Source organism: Eublepharis macularius, chromosome 8, assembly GCF_028583425.1.
Source record: "Eublepharis macularius isolate TG4126 chromosome 8, MPM_Emac_v1.0, whole genome shotgun sequence".
NCBI classification, from domain to species: domain Eukaryota; kingdom Metazoa; phylum Chordata; class Lepidosauria; order Squamata; family Eublepharidae; genus Eublepharis; species Eublepharis macularius.
Window position 1 is genome coordinate 103,365,149 of NC_072797.1, and position 15,781 is coordinate 103,380,929.

The 15,781-nt window shown below is 41.4% G+C and overlaps 1 protein-coding gene across 1 annotated transcript in view; it reads left to right on the forward strand.

The window, feature by feature from the left end:
* Positions 1 to 15,781, forward strand: part of SLC1A1 (solute carrier family 1 member 1) — a 65,434-nt gene that overhangs the window by 21,444 nt on the left and 28,209 nt on the right. Inside the window, exon 2 of the mRNA XM_054986951.1 lies at positions 6,972 to 7,112. Coding sequence (XP_054842926.1) covers positions 6,972 to 7,112 — 141 coding nt within the window. The remainder of the gene's footprint in view (positions 1 to 6,971; positions 7,113 to 15,781) is intronic.

A 15,781-nucleotide genomic window follows, 5' to 3' on the forward strand; every position in this document is an offset into this window, starting at 1 on the left:
AATGAGATAGGTCAAGCACCCATGTACTGATTCATGTCACATATATCATGTATTCTGGCCCCAAGTGGAAGGTTGCTGAAAGAAGAGAGGGAAGGGAGATGGGAGGATTAGGGGAGTAGACTCTGCTCCTGGGAAATCCCCTCCCCAACACCACCACTAGCAAGGACAGCTGGATTAAACAGACTGCACACACTGGGCTACAGTCAATAAATTATCAGAAGGAGGCATGTTGGTTCTGGTGTATTTTGCTACATTTTTTTTCAGCATTGTGCTTTATTGCAGAATTCTTCATGCCATCACAAATGATTTAAAGCAGCTTTTCAGTAGTTTTACCACATTGTGATTCAGGGATGTGCGCACTACTTTAATGCAGAGGAGTTAGCCGTGTTAGTCTGTGGTAGTAAAATCAAAAAGAGTCCAGTAGCACCTTTAAGACTAACCAATTTTATTGTAGCATAAGCTTTCGAGAATCAAGTTCTCTTCGTCAGATGCCTGATACAGAGACTGTATCAGGCATCTGACGAAGAGAACTTGATTCTCGAAAGCTTATGCTACAATAAAATTGGTTAGTCTTAAAGGTGCTACTGGACTCTTTTTGATGGCACTACTTTAAGGCAGTGGTGGTGGTGAGTGCTCTCAAGTCAGAGTTGACTTATGGCGACCCCTGGTTATTTCTGTTAACATCTGAAGAACACAGGAGTGGTTAGGCCTAAAATACATGCAAAATAAATGTTCTTTTATGGTATCAGCCTTTCAGTGCAATCCTTTAAAAAAGTTATACCCTTCTAAGCCCATTGATATGAATAGATTTAGAAGGGTGTAACTGCACTCACTGTAAGTGTTGTCATCAATCTTCCAGGTACTTCTAAGTAAACAGTTCTCTGTTAAGCACAGAGATGTATCAGATTGCATTGTTCCCACCATACAATAGGTCCTACTCTCAGGGGCTTTATATGTGACACTAGTTTTATACTAGTTTAACTAACATAGACTCCTGTGAAGAATCCTACAAACTGTAGTTTGAGATGGAGAGTACTGAAAGTTCCACTCCCCACCTTCATCCCTTACACAGACTTGCATTGCCTAGGGAGAAGGATTACCTGCTAAACCAATCTCTAAGTCTGTCGTGAATACACATCAAAATTTTCTGATACAGCAGTGAGCGAACACCCTAGTAGATAGGAATGACTCTAGCAGCTGATATCTTACATTTAAAAGATCATTCTACCGGGGATCTCTCTCTTTCGACTAGCATTGCCCTGTACTGATCAACTATTTATGTATGGTATCAGTTTAGTCACTGGAATTAAAGTCCGACTTGAACTTTTGTCTCAATATTCTTCTTCGTTACAGACTGGATTTGATGAAAACCTAGCTCAAGAAATTACATTTTCAAAAAAGATACAGCAGTATAATGAGAAAATACTTGATTTAATCAAATTGATTTTCATGCAGTTCAAATCAGGTTCAAGAGACACATTCTTCCTCTAACACTTCCAAATAATTAAAGTAGTCTGACAAAATATATTGCTTGGTACAAACTGATGATATAATTAAAAACAAAGATTCTGAGAGAAAGAACATGCAGTCTTTTGCCCTTGAAAGCTATCTCAAAAACTACATATACATGCACATCAAATTACATAATACTTGGCAAAACTGCTGCAGAACTTCAGTTTCCTGTGAATATAGATTGATAGTATAAGTAAACTCTGCAAGGTTGTAATTGTGGGCCAAGATCCGTGTAGCTGTCATGGTACCTATACCATAATTATTAACATTTTCATAGTAAGTCTGCACTGCACTAGACCATGCAACACTCATTGCTGAGATTAGATCTTTCTCCCCACTTCACACTTTGCAACTGAGCTTTGCATTTGTGCTGCAGCTGATCTGCATACGAAAACTTGTTTATAAAATCAGATTATTATTGCTTGAGTTGGGTTTAAAATATATATACAAAACAGCTAGTTACTATATTGTGCTATATGTCCTGTGAATAAAAATTACCACTGATAAAGGTTCCTAACAAGTAAAGTATGACTTTCTCCTCCTGCTGCAGTCCCAGATGCCCCCTGAAATATTGCTTCTGGTAGATGGGGGCCTCAGTAACAGCATGCAGGTAGATAGGGCTTTTTTCTGGGAAAAGAGGTGGTGGAACCCTGTATTACCATATGTGCACATGCAAAGCGTGCGCACTCCCAGAAATGCATGATGACGTCACTCCCAGAAGTGACATTGCTTCCCAGAGGTGACACCACTTCCCAGAACCTAGCACAATGCATTATAATGAGATAAATGTTAGTAAGCTTGAAAAATTCCTTTCGGCATCCTCTACAAAAAGTGAAATCTTCCATTCCCTTTCCCAAACGTTTCACTTTTTTGGAATTATATTTTAAAATATGCAAGAAGGAGGGGGCCTCTAAAATCCAAAACCCACCTCACAAATCTAAATTCTAACAGATTCCCTCTGCCAGCGTAGGAAAAAAAATCCAATTTTTTTCTCAAAAATCCACAGAGTCTGAAATTCCTAATCTAATAAATATTTAATTTTCAAATTTTTAGGGAAGGTTTTTGCTTTACTGGAGCAATTCAAAAGAAGATACTCAACTTTAGCTGCATTAGATTTATACTTAGTTTAAAATGACTTTTTTTATTGTTGCCTGCCAACTCTACCTTACCAATGGCTAAGCTGTTGTGACCTTGTGAAATGCTCATAAATATTCCAATGTCCCAGACAAACAATATTCATAAAAACTTACTTGACACCCATATGTCCACTGCAATTTCATTGATGTTAATCAGTAGAGGGTGGAGAGAACCATTTGAGTTATAGCTATTAAGACATAAGAACACCTATATGCTGATGAATATATTGATGAAAGCCTTCTGTGACTTGGACACAGCTATCCATTCCTAGCATAAAACTGGAATATCCATAACTGATATTTTAACTAATACAAATAACCATAACTGATATAATTAACTACCACAGAATCAATCTGCATTCAAAAGCTGTGGAAACCATAATAATGTTAACTTCAGTCAATAAAAGAATGAAAGCAACACACGCACACTCATACATGCACAGCCCCACCCACCCCCTGAAAAGAAAGCAGAATGAACTCAAAGCAGCACACAGGCACATACACATACACAGCTTCCACCCCCCATGAAAAGAAAGCAGAATGAACTCAAAGCAGCACACATGCACACACACTCAGCCCCACCCCCTGAAAAGAAAGCAGAATGAACTCAAAGCAGCACACATACACACGCAGCAGCACCCACCCACCCCCAAATGAAAATAAAACAGAATGAACTCAAAGCAGCACACAGGCACACAGAAACCCCTGAATGAAATGGAAGTAGAATGAACTCAAAGCAGCTTAACCTCCTCTGCAGAGCCCGCTCTGGGCCCCAGCTCTCTCTTTCTCTCCCCCCCCCACCTCTCTCTCACAGAGGAATGAAAAGAAAGCAGAATGAACTCAAAGCAGCTGAACCTCCTCTGCAGAGCCCGTGCTGGGCCCCAGCTTGCTCTCTGTCTCTGTCTCTCACTCACTCACTCACTCACTCACTCACTCACTCACTCACTTACTCACTCACTCACAGAGGAATGAAAAGAAAGCAAAATGAACTCAAAGCAGCTTAACCTCCTATGCAGAGCCTTCGCCAGGTCCGAGCAGCGTCTACTTGCTCTCTCTTTCTCTCTCTCACACACACACATGCACATGCACACTTACACACACACACAGAGGGGGGAGGATGAAAAGAAAGCAGAATGAACTCAAAGCAGCTTAACCTCCTGGGCAGAGCCTGCAGGGGTGAAGGAGGAAAGTATCACATGGGCAGATTCTAGAGCTGCCAAAACACTGTTCTGGGGCATTCCCCTTCAAAAAAAGCCCTGCAGGTAGAACTAGAGGTCTGCAGTGGAGAGGGTGGGCGAAATTGGCAAAAATCTTTGGTGGGATCCAACCCATTGTAAATGGTCACATTTGCTCTCATGATATTAAGAAGGCTTATGAATATGGAAATATCATAAGCCCCTCTCTTCATGTGTTTAAAACACAGACAAGCTGCCTGGCTAGGCAGGAGATGGAAAAGTAATGGAATGTGAGAGGTGAAGTAAGACTAACTCAGCCCCACACCCCAGAGTTGTGCATAACCATAGAACAATGGAGGTCTCCAGAAGTACTTGAATGAATCCATTCACACACCCTGCCAATCCTATCCTTACCCACTCTCCTAGTATAGTCTCACCCATCCAGCCATCGTCGGTCATCAAATAATCTTTTTACATCTATAGTTCCTCTCAGGAAGACCTAATCAAACTTTCCTAGTTCATTGTCCCACCTTGGAGACAGTTCGCCAGCTCTTTGTCTCACCCCGGAGACAGCTTTATAAGCCTTTGTCCCACCCTGGGAACAATGATTAAGGCATTGATTTAGAGCAGAGACTCTCAGTCCTGCCTCAGGGCATGTTTCACAGTATATCTGACTCTCCTGCCATGTGCTTAAACGTGTGTGCGCTCTGGACCTTCCACACACCCTCAGACAGTATGTTTAAGGCTAAGCCCCTTGTCCCTCTTCTTGCCGGAAACTGAAGCTGCTCTCACTGAAGCTGCTCTCCCTTGGATGCCCTCTGTCTTCTGGTAATTATAAGCCCAACTCTGCAACTCTCTCCAACTTTCCTCCCTGTTTATTCTAGTTAGCTGTGTGAGCTGTGTGTTTTTTGTGCAATTGATCTGTAGTATTTTAAATAAAAAACCCTTTTTGATTGAACATCTGCCTGCTTATTGAAAGGGTTCACTAGAGGAAGGAATCCTCGTTACATAGGTGCAAAATATCCCACTTACCCCCCTCTTACAAGCTTCTACTTGTTGCTAATTCCCCCCAACTTGCAAGGAGGCCTGCTCTTTGGGTAACGGCATGGCTCTTTTACCATCCTTACATTTTACTTGTTAATGTATTGTTTCATTGTCGACCTTGTGCATTATATATTCTAGGGCTGCCAGGTCCCCCCCCCATGGTAGGAGGCCTCCTGCTGGCTTGTCTCACTGCCTGCCACCACCTGGAGTGGTGGGGGGAGAAATTTTTCAAAATGGTGTTGTGTACATCATGTAGGGTTATCAGGTCCCTTTAGCCACCCAGTGGGAGGCAGGAGACCTGGCATGTACCCTTTTGCCAACCCATGATCTGCTTTGCATACGTGCACACCCTTGCACCAGCATAATGACATCACTTCCGGGAAGTGATGTCATCATACAGGGCATGGCCTCAAACAGGCCAAAATCGGCCTGCTGCAAAGCACAGGAGCACTCTCAGTGGAGTATGATAACATAAAATAATAATAATAACATTCAATTTATATACCGCCTTTCAGGACAACTTAATGCCCACTCAGAGTAGTTTACAAAGTATGTTATTATTATCCCCACAACAATACACCCTGTGAGTTGGGTGGGACTGGGAGAGCTCCTAGAAGCTGTGACTGACCCAAGGTCACCCAACTGGCTTCAAGTGGAGGAGCTCTTAACCACTACACCAAACTGGCTCACTCCCGGGAGTGATTTCGTCACATCGCCTAGGGAGCACACCCAAGAAGCCCCTCCCCCACTGGCCAGGTAAGTGAACGCAGGGAGCAGAGGGTGAAAGTGGGGGAATGGGACCCCTAGGACCACGACATCACTTCTGCATCTGATGAAGAGAACTGTGGTTCTCGAAAGCTTATACTACAATAAAGTTGGTTAGTCTTAAAGGTGCTACCGGACTCTTTACTTTACCCTTTACTATTCTGGAGGATAAATTATAACCAAACCTGAGTAAGGGGAGCAGGAATCTCAAGAAACCTATCAATCCTTCCTTTCTATAAAAGTGCAGTGTGCATTTCCTGGATTTGCTCAGCAAGGTAGCTGATGTGTATGAGGAAAATGTACCCCACTCAGAGAGCATGGGTTTGTTGGCTTGATGCAGCGTCTAGCCACTGATACTTATGATGGTGCCATTGTAAGCGAAGTTACACCCTTCTGAGTCCATTGAAGTCAATGGGCTTAGAAAGGTGTAAGGATTGCACTGTTAGGAACCAGTTAAGATAGTCACTAAGGTCTTAATTGTTGTTTTACTTGCACGGCTTCTCTTTATTCTGTTAGCCCCAGGGGGATATTTCCTGGGTCTAAGATTTAGGCCATCTGTTCAATGTTTTTGTAAACTGCGACTTTTTAACCACTTCTTGCTTTTTTCCCGCTTGTATGTTAAATAGAATCCTTTAATAAGCCTTGTTGAAATTTTGCTGGGTCTTTTTACAACTCAGGCTCGGTTGCACATCTAGGCCTTGTGAAGGGAGATGCTGCCCAGGGCATTGGAGGGAAGGTAACCTGGGTAGTCCCCAAATTACAGCAAAATTCCCAAACCAGGATGGTGACAGTAAATACTTACTCTGTTCTGAGGGATATGGGGGCAGGTGGAAGAGAGAGATGCCAGGTGGGCATGAGGGGTTCAGATTGCTCTGCTACCCAAAAGGGGGCACCTCAGTGGGATTCCTTCCCTACCCAAAGCTCTCCCTGCTTTTATGACACGTCTACAGCACATACGTAATAAATGTCTTCTTTATGCTCTTTGTGTCATCCCACATATCAGTCAATGATGGAAAAAATTCAAATCTGTCATGAACCTTGTGAACACTTCATAGAGAAATACTTTGAACATGCTCCAGTGGCAGAGTTGAGTCATAAGTGACACCTGTAGCGGAAAGGAGCTTTTCTAACTACCCATAAGATTTAGTAACCTCATTTGTTCATGCTCAGGAAATCATTTGCCACTGACATCAAGCTGCTCTGGAAAGAATAAATATTTTAAGTTCTATGATCATTTGCTTTGATGGTAAAATTAAAATTGCTGGTTGTGTTCAAAATGGTTATTTAGCTGCTCTTTCTTCATACTCAATCTGATTTTATATTTCTCTCTATTTTTTAGGCATTGGACTAGGAGTTGCTGTTCGGGAATATGGCAAACTCTCCAGTCTTGACAAATACTACTTTTCATTTCCAGGAGAGGTTTTAATGAGAATGCTTAAGCTCATCATATTACCATTAATTATATCAAGCATGATAACAGGTAAGACAAAAATTGTAATCATATTTCATTTCAGTTTATTCTATAAATAGAACCTACATCGTAAAAGTGCCCCATGGTTTTATGTATAGAATTAAGCATTTATATTTACTCCCAGATCATCCTAATTCTCTAATATTTATTATTAAGGCACCAGTTGTGTGTGTGTGGGGGGGTGATGTTTATTTGTTTCATGACAGATTAGAAGAGAAACATTTTCTGAATGATTTCAAAGTAACCCTAAACAAAATCTTGTGTGTATGGATAAGCCTAAAGCACATGTTTTCCCTCCTTTAAGAAAATTACAATTCATAAGAACATGAGAAGCCATGTTGGATCAGGCCAATGGCCCATTCAGTCCAACACTCTGTGTCACACAGTGGCCAAAAAACCAAGTGTCATCAGGAGGTCTGCCAGTGGGGACAGGACACTAGAAGCCCTCCCACTGATTGCCCTCCCAAACACCAAGAATACAGAGCATCACTGCCCTAGACAGAGAGCAATAGCCACTGATGGACCTCTGCTCCATATGTTTATCCAATCCCCTCTTGAAGCTGTCTGTGCTTGAAGCTGCCACCACCACCTGTGGCAGTGAATTCCATGTGTTAATCACTATTTGGGTGAAGAAATACTTCCTTTTATCCATTCTAACCCGACTGCTCAGCAACTTCATTGAGTGCCCACTAGTTCTTGTATAGGTAGAGAGAAGGGAGAAAAATATTTCTTTCTCTACCTTCTCTATCCCATGCATAATCTTGTAAACCTCTGTCATGTCACCCCTCAGTCGTCATTTCTCCAAGCTAAAGAGCCCCAAGCGCTTTAACCTTTCTTCATAGGGGAAGTGTTCCATCCCTTTAATCATTCTAGTTGCCCTTTTCTGCACATTTTCCAGTGCTATAATATCGTTTTTGAGGTGTGGTGACCAGAATTGTACACAGTATTCCAAATGAGGCCATACCATTGATTTATACAGCGGCATTATGATACTAGCTGATTTGTTTTCAATTCCCTTCCTAATAATCCTCAGCATAGCGCTGGCCTTTTTTATTGCTGTCGCACACTTTATCGACATTTTCAGTGAGTTATCTACCACGACTCCAAGATCTCTTTCTCAGTCAGTCTCCGCCAGTTTGGACCTCATCATTGTGTATTTATATTTGGGATTTTTGGCCCCAATGTGCATTAATTTGCACTTGGCCACGTTGAACCTCATTTGTCACATTGACGCCCACTCGGCCAGCCTCAACAGATCCCTTTGGAGTGCCTCACAATCCTCCCTGGTTCTCACCACCCTGACCAATTTAGTCTCATCTGCAAAATTAGCCACTTCACAGCTTACTCCCAACTCCAAATCATTAATGAACAAGTTAAAAAGCACCAGACCCAATACTGAGCCCTGCAGTACCCCACTGCTTACCACCTTCCATTGCACAGATCTAAAATCAGATCAGTAACCAACCTATGTAGAACCAGGTAAATAATGTTATGCTCAGATTGTTTTCATAAATTTAAGGTTAGCTGCCATGTCACGTCATTGATATACCTGCAAAAAACAGCAGGAATTGGCTCAAGCTGATCTTTGATTATAACTCAATGAATTGGGTTATGTGCCTGCTTTAGAAAATAGCTAGATTCAGCATCAGTCTTCTAAGTTTTGCCTTCTTGTTTAGTGTAAATGTTAAAATTAATTAAGAAGTGAAACTGCAGGCTTAATACAAATGAGGAGGTTGGAAAGCTATAATTATTTGGCCATCCCTTCAGTGTTTATTTCAGTAAGAGTTCTTTGATGGATTCCAATAAACCAGGTTACAGCCATAATAATTTGGAAAAAACTGCTAGATAATAGAACTAAATTCTATTTATGAGTCTTTCAGGAAGTTCTAGATAATAGAACTAAATTCTATTGATTAGTCTTTCAGGATGTTCGTTAGCGTTAATAATAATAAATAGATAATAATAAGGAACTAATAATAAAGAAACCCTGAAAACATCAAAAATAGGCCACCCACAGACAGTTCTCCTTTCAACACAGGAGACTGACCAGATAAGCATTAGCAAGTCCATACACTAATAGACAATGGTACATGTTTGTACATTTATAATGTTAACAACAGGGCTTTTTTTCAGCTGGAACGTGGTGGAACGGAGTTCCGGCACTGCTTGAAAATGGTCACATGGCCAGTGGCCCCACCCCCTGATCTCCAGACAGAGGGGAGTTTAGATTGCCACCAGCCATGTGACCATTTCCGCCAAGGGTGATTTAAACTTTTAAAAACTCCCCTCTTGTTCCAGCTGATCCAAAGTAATGTCATTGTGCAGTCCCCAAGTTCCACCACTGAGTTCCACCACCTCTTCCCAGAAAAAAGCCCTGGTTATCAACAATAAAATTCTTACCTGTTCTCACCTACTTAGGTAAACTTTCTAACCTTCTCATTCATTGCTGAAGGCACAACTGAATAATGGAGAGTGATCCTATGATTAGTGAATATGCAACACATGAGAAGTCTTGTGGTACACCAAAGCAACCTTTCTTTGGCTGATCTGTGAATAATTTAGACTGTGTAAAAAATACCATCTGAACAACATTTGTGCTGCTGATATTTTTAACCAGTCAGAAATTGTTCATGAATAATAAACATGAACAGTCATGACTGGCATGCACACACCTTAAGGTCTGGATGCCAATAACTATGAGAGTTTTCATGTATACAGTAGGACTATTGAGATTTACTTTAAGTGATGCAGGACTGTAATACATACCTAATTCCTGATAAGATACTGTTAAAGACTGGGAGAACTTTGGGAGAAGCCTCCAGTTTAGCAGAAAGAGCTTGAAATTTTGAAGTTCATCTGCCCCACCCCCCACTCCATGCTTGGGGAGTTAGAGTGTCACCAACCCACACCTCCACCCTTTTCTTCCTTTGTGTATGATGGACAGGGAAAGGGGGAAGGGTGCCCCATGTGGAACACTAAAATTCATGTTTGTACTGAGATGTCATTTTATTGTTTTTATCCGTTGTAATTTATTTATTATTGTAACCCGCCTTGACCCTGCTTGTGGGGAGAGCGGGCTAAAAATCTAATCAATCAAGGCATAGAGGAACTTTTTTCCCAGTTTTTTTTCCCTGGGAATAAATAAATTTGGGGGGTGCAGGAACTGAAATATATGCAGTAATTACTTTCCTATAAAAGCTAAATATATTTTATTCCTTTAACAACATAAACAATGCAATCCTAAACTCTTTTTAGGATTGCACTGAAAATATATAATTTAAAACATAACATATAAAATTGTACTATTGGCGTATTAGTTTTCTACAAGCAAAATTATAAGTATATCCAGTACTTGAGAGAGAGTTGCAGACTGCTTAACCTTAGCACAAGTATCATGCTTTTTGCCTTCTGACAGGAAAAAAGAAAACTTGAAATTAGAAAGCAAATTTTGTAGTAAACAAAAGGGAGTGGTTTGGACACAGCAGTTTCATACATTCACAATAGGATTGCTACCATATCAACTTAAACTTTAGAACATTGAAAACACTGAACTCTTTAGTTATGTATTAGCAAGCACATTATAGCTTACAAAATGTTACCAAATCTATTCACATTTTAACAACACATACACCCTTGAAAATATCTTGTATATGGCTGTGGTATCCATAGGAATTGTCATTATCTAATGCCATAAATTGTCTTGTATAAAATTTTTCCCAATACATATTTTTGAATTAGTAAAACCTTGTCTTACATTTCACTCACTCCAAAAGAAAAAATATTTCATAAGAGGTTTTTAGTGCACCCCCAAATTTCCCAGTTTTTGCATTTTAAAAAAAAGAAAACAGTCCATGGTGATCCCCCCGCTCCCAATTTTTCCATGGTTTTTTTCTGGCCCTTCACATCTCTAAGCTGCGTAGAAAGAAGAAACCTGACACACCCCAGTATGCAGATGGAAATACTAGCCCAAAATGCTCTTTGGATTCCAGTCAGAGTTACACCCTCCTAAGTTTGTTGACTTCAGTGGACTTATACCAGTGTAAAGGATGGCAGTGTGAAGCTACTATTTAACACTAAAGAAATATAAGTCGTCTTTTAGGAGCAGCTGGACATACTTATATGGATTCCAATGCCTGAAACAAAGGAATTGTTTCAACATTAATGATTGCTTAGAGACCAGTAATTAAACCAGAGCTGTCTTCTAAATGTCATGAGATGTTGAGCAGCCATCGATGATAATGTAAGAAATGACATTTCCCTTGTTTTTTCACCCACATGTGTTCCATTAATAAAACTGCTATTAAAGAAAGAAAACAACTATAGCTTGCAATCCTTAGCATCATTTAGAAGTAAATATGATTGTAAAACAGTGATAAATTCATAATTATATACAAGCAGCTACTCTAATTTATTATCAGATAGGAAAGAAATGACAGAACTTACTTGAAATAGGATCATTGGCACTTCACATATTTTAATCACAAAAAAATATTCAGTACTATGGGATGAAATCTCATTACAATGGCCGTTTCCAGATGGCTTACCTGCCTCCGGAACATCGCACCATCTTGCGGGGAAAACGCGATATTTCGCGTTTTCCCTGCAAGATGGCGCAATGTTCCGGAGGCAGGTAAGCCATCTGGAAACGGCCAATGACTGTTATGCAGAAGGAAGTCGGTATCCATAGTTTTGCTGTTGTCTCCAGCACTGTATTGATTTTACTCCTTCCCAAAGGGCAGATACTAGAGGATGGTTGACAGCTTCCTGGAGGCTAGCAATCACCGCGTGCAGGATTTTTCCTACCTGTCACCGTGCAATTTCCAGCTGGAAATTAAAAAGAGAAAGAACTCAGTTTGAGAGCATAGGATCTGTGCCTGAGTATAAATCCACTAGGCTTGCCAGGTTCTTATACCCTCCCAGTGGGCAGGGGAGGACCTGGCACTTACCTCTAGGCTTCTTCCTGTATGCACGCTCGCTCCTGGTGCTGGTGCAATGATGCCACTTCCAGGAAACGATGGCATCACACTGGCACCAGGAGTGCTCCTGTGCTTCATGCAGGACCAATTCAGCCTATTGACGGCCCAAACTGGCCCCGGCAAAGTGCAAGAGCATGCCTGCTCCCAGCTGCGATGACATCACTTCAGGAAATGATGTCATTGTCCCACCAGGAGTGTGCCTGCTGTGCACTTGCCTGGGAGGTTCCTTGCCTGCCACGTCTATTTCCCATGCTTTCCCCCCCTGCCAGCCAGGTAAGCAGTGGCAGGCGGTGGAGGCTGGGCGTCGGGGATCCCCTACCCCCACCAGGGGACTGGCAGCCCTAAAATCCATCCAAACCTGAATTGACAGCTGAGGTAAAACTGACAGGCACAGAGTGGTTTATTTTTAAAGACTTAACAAGAACAAAGTTTATTTTAAAAAAATACAACTGAAGTAAAGATTAACACTTAACCAGGAGTTGTGGGATCTTAGGAGTTACACAGTACATACCTCAGGAAAATACTCTCTCAGACAGGTTTATAATATATCACCACAGCACTCTGCTGCTATTTACACACTAGGCCCAGCAAAACTCTGTTTGGCCTACTGTAACACCTTTGTATAGTCAGTTCCATCAACAAGGAAACTTAACTGAAGATCTGATACCCAACTTTTCCCGGTACAATTCCTGTCAACTGGCTCAGATCACTGCTATCATTGGCTGCTTTAACTCTAGGGCACAGCTCTGTAATCTACCTGTCACAATGGTATTGGGGGAATTTGTGCTCTGCCCCTTGGCCTGTGGAGTTCCACAATGATTGGTCTTACTCCTTGTCCTTTTTAACATTTTCATGAAGCCACTTTTAAAAAGCCAAGTGTCAGCAGTATAATAATGAAACACATATCTGTTTCTTCTTCCCAGAAAAATTCAGGGAGGCAGTGGAGATTATTAAACCACTATCTGTAAACCACAGCGACCATATAAATCAGTATTATTCCAGCTGCATTGGCTACTATTTTGTTTCTGAGTAGCCATGGCTCATAGTAGAGCATTTGCTTTGCCTGTAGAAGGCACAGGTTGAATCCCAGGCACCTCCAGTTAAAAGAATCAGTTAACAGGTGATGTAAAATACCTGTACTTAAAAGCTGGAAGAGCTGCTGCCAGTCAGGGTCGATAGAAGTGACCTTGATAGATCAGTGGTCTGACTCAGGCTTTTTTTTGCACGGGCAGTTTTGCTGCATTTGGCCCCATATTTCTTTGAGTTTTCTTCCAAATTCCGGATGATTAACTCCCCCTTCAGATTTCAATGAAGCGTTTCAAGGGTTCTCTTCCGAGTTTTTCCCCTGCACAGAAAAAACACAGGCAGAAAACTCGGAAGAGAACCCTTGAAATGCTGCATTGAAATCTGAAGGGGGAGTTAATAATCTGGAATTCAGAAGAAAATTCGAAGAAATATGGAGCCAAATGTGGCAAAAATTGCCCATGCAAAAAAGTCCTCCGTTTAAGGCAGAATCGTGTGAGCTCAATTCAAGAAGCTAGCTTAATCTTTAAAGCCCTGAATAGTCTGGGCTCAGAGTGCCTAAAGGACCACTTCTTCTCATATCAACCTGCCTGGATCCTGCAACCTATGTATTCTGCAGGAAGTAAATGGCTTTAAGAGAAGTTACATTGGACAAGGCCCGTGGGTGGCCTTTTAGCAACGTCCCCTGAACTGGGCAATTGCTTGGTGCCATTCATACGGGCCTTCTGAGTAAACTGAGAACTTTTCCAGAAGGCCTTTGAACTGGATTAAGTAGGGATGACACAGCTGACCCTGTGCCTTGTTTAGATGGTTTTATGTTATTTAGTGATTTTTATCTGGATATTTATTGTAAACCACCTTAAGCGCTTTATACGGAAAGGTGGTTGAGATATATCCTAACTCAGTCAATAAACAAATATTCTTAAATTCTTATCAACTAACATGCACTTTCTTCTCTTTTGGGAGTGTTGTCTGCTCTTTACACTAGTACTATTATTTATTTATTCTTAAATTATAGCCTGTCTTTCTCACAGAGAATCAGGGTGGATTACATACTTCAAAATAATGCAACAAGAACAATAGAAAACATCAACCCAGTGGCTTATGTTCATATATAGTATTCTTGCACTTTTACATGCATACACAAGTAACTATGCTCAAGTGAAAAAAATGGAAGGAGAATATCCTCCTCTATGATATTACGCTGTAGTTGCGGCTATGCTATATAACGAGAAAACAGCAAGCACAATGAGGTGTCTAGCTAAGGATGTATATATGGGTAGCATCCTGCATATTCAGAATTATTTACCGCATAAAAATAAAAAGAAGATCAAAAGTTCTGATATCAAGGTGAAATGGCAGAGAGATAGGGTTGCCAGATCCCCCAGCCTCCCAGGGGGAGGCAGGGGACTTGGTGCTTACTTTTCTGGCCTTCCCATGATCCTCCTAAGTGCGTGTGCCCCCACACAATGATGTCACTCCTGGGAAGTGATGTCATTGTGCAGGTGCGGGAGAACATGCACACTCCACTGCAGGGATAATTTTGGCTTCAAACAGGCCAAAACGGACCTGCTTGGGGTCAAAATTGTCCTGCAGCAAAGCATGGGAGTGCTCTCAGGGCAGCAGGATGACATCACTCTCAGGAGTGATGTCGTCGAGCTGTCCCTGAAGCACACCCAAGAGGGCCCGTTTTCCCACGCCTTTCCTGCTTGCTGACCAGGTGAGTGGTGGCGGGCGGGGGGCGGGGGGTGGATGGTGAAAGCAGGGGATCGCCCACCCCTTCCAGGGAAATGGGATCCATACAGGGAGATGTTTACAACAGTCTACCCAAACAAGTAAAAGGGATGTGACTATACATTTGCTGTCGCATACTAACTTTCAAGCAAATCAAGACAGTAGCTGATCACACATTCTCCCTGAAGTTAATACAGATATGCATAAATGCATTACTTAAAATTACTTAAAATAAGGATTTTGTATTTCACCATGCACTGAAGAAAAGAAGATTTGTTCGAGAATAATTTATATGCTTTTGTATAGCCCCCATTCATTTTAGTGGATCTGGAGTAGAATATTTGGGAAAGACAGTGGCAAAGACGCGTTAGGCTATGGCCCAACAGTTTCTAAATCTGGAAGATAACCAATACATACCAGAAACTATGATACCCTAAAAGAAGCTCTTTTGAGACTGACTGGCATCCTTTAGGAGAAAGAATTACTTTTCTTTTGTAAGGCAGAGCAGGTGTCAACTGATTCCACATCTAATATATATTGTATACATCTCTTGAAGGATATGTTCCAAATCCTGAGCAATAAACTTCTTTGGTCTGCAGTTTTCTTCCTTCTTGTCTACTGTTTTCTCGAGGAGCTCTCTAATTAATAAAGCAATTTCTTTCCATTGATACCCAAGTCTATCTCATATTCTTTGGGCAGTTCATATTGGAAACAAACCTTTCGTTTCACTTCTCCAGCCCTTGTCCCGTTCTTTTTAAAATTCCTGTTAAGCCTTAGAAAATACCTTTTACAATACAGATTGTGGGGCGCAATCAGAAATGATAGTGGGGATTCTGATTGTTCCTCAACATGAGGCTTGATAGTAAGAGCAGCTTCGTGTGTATTGTGGAAGCCCAGGCTGCAAAAGTGGCATATATGGGGACGTGGCAAACAAGGGTTCTTCAC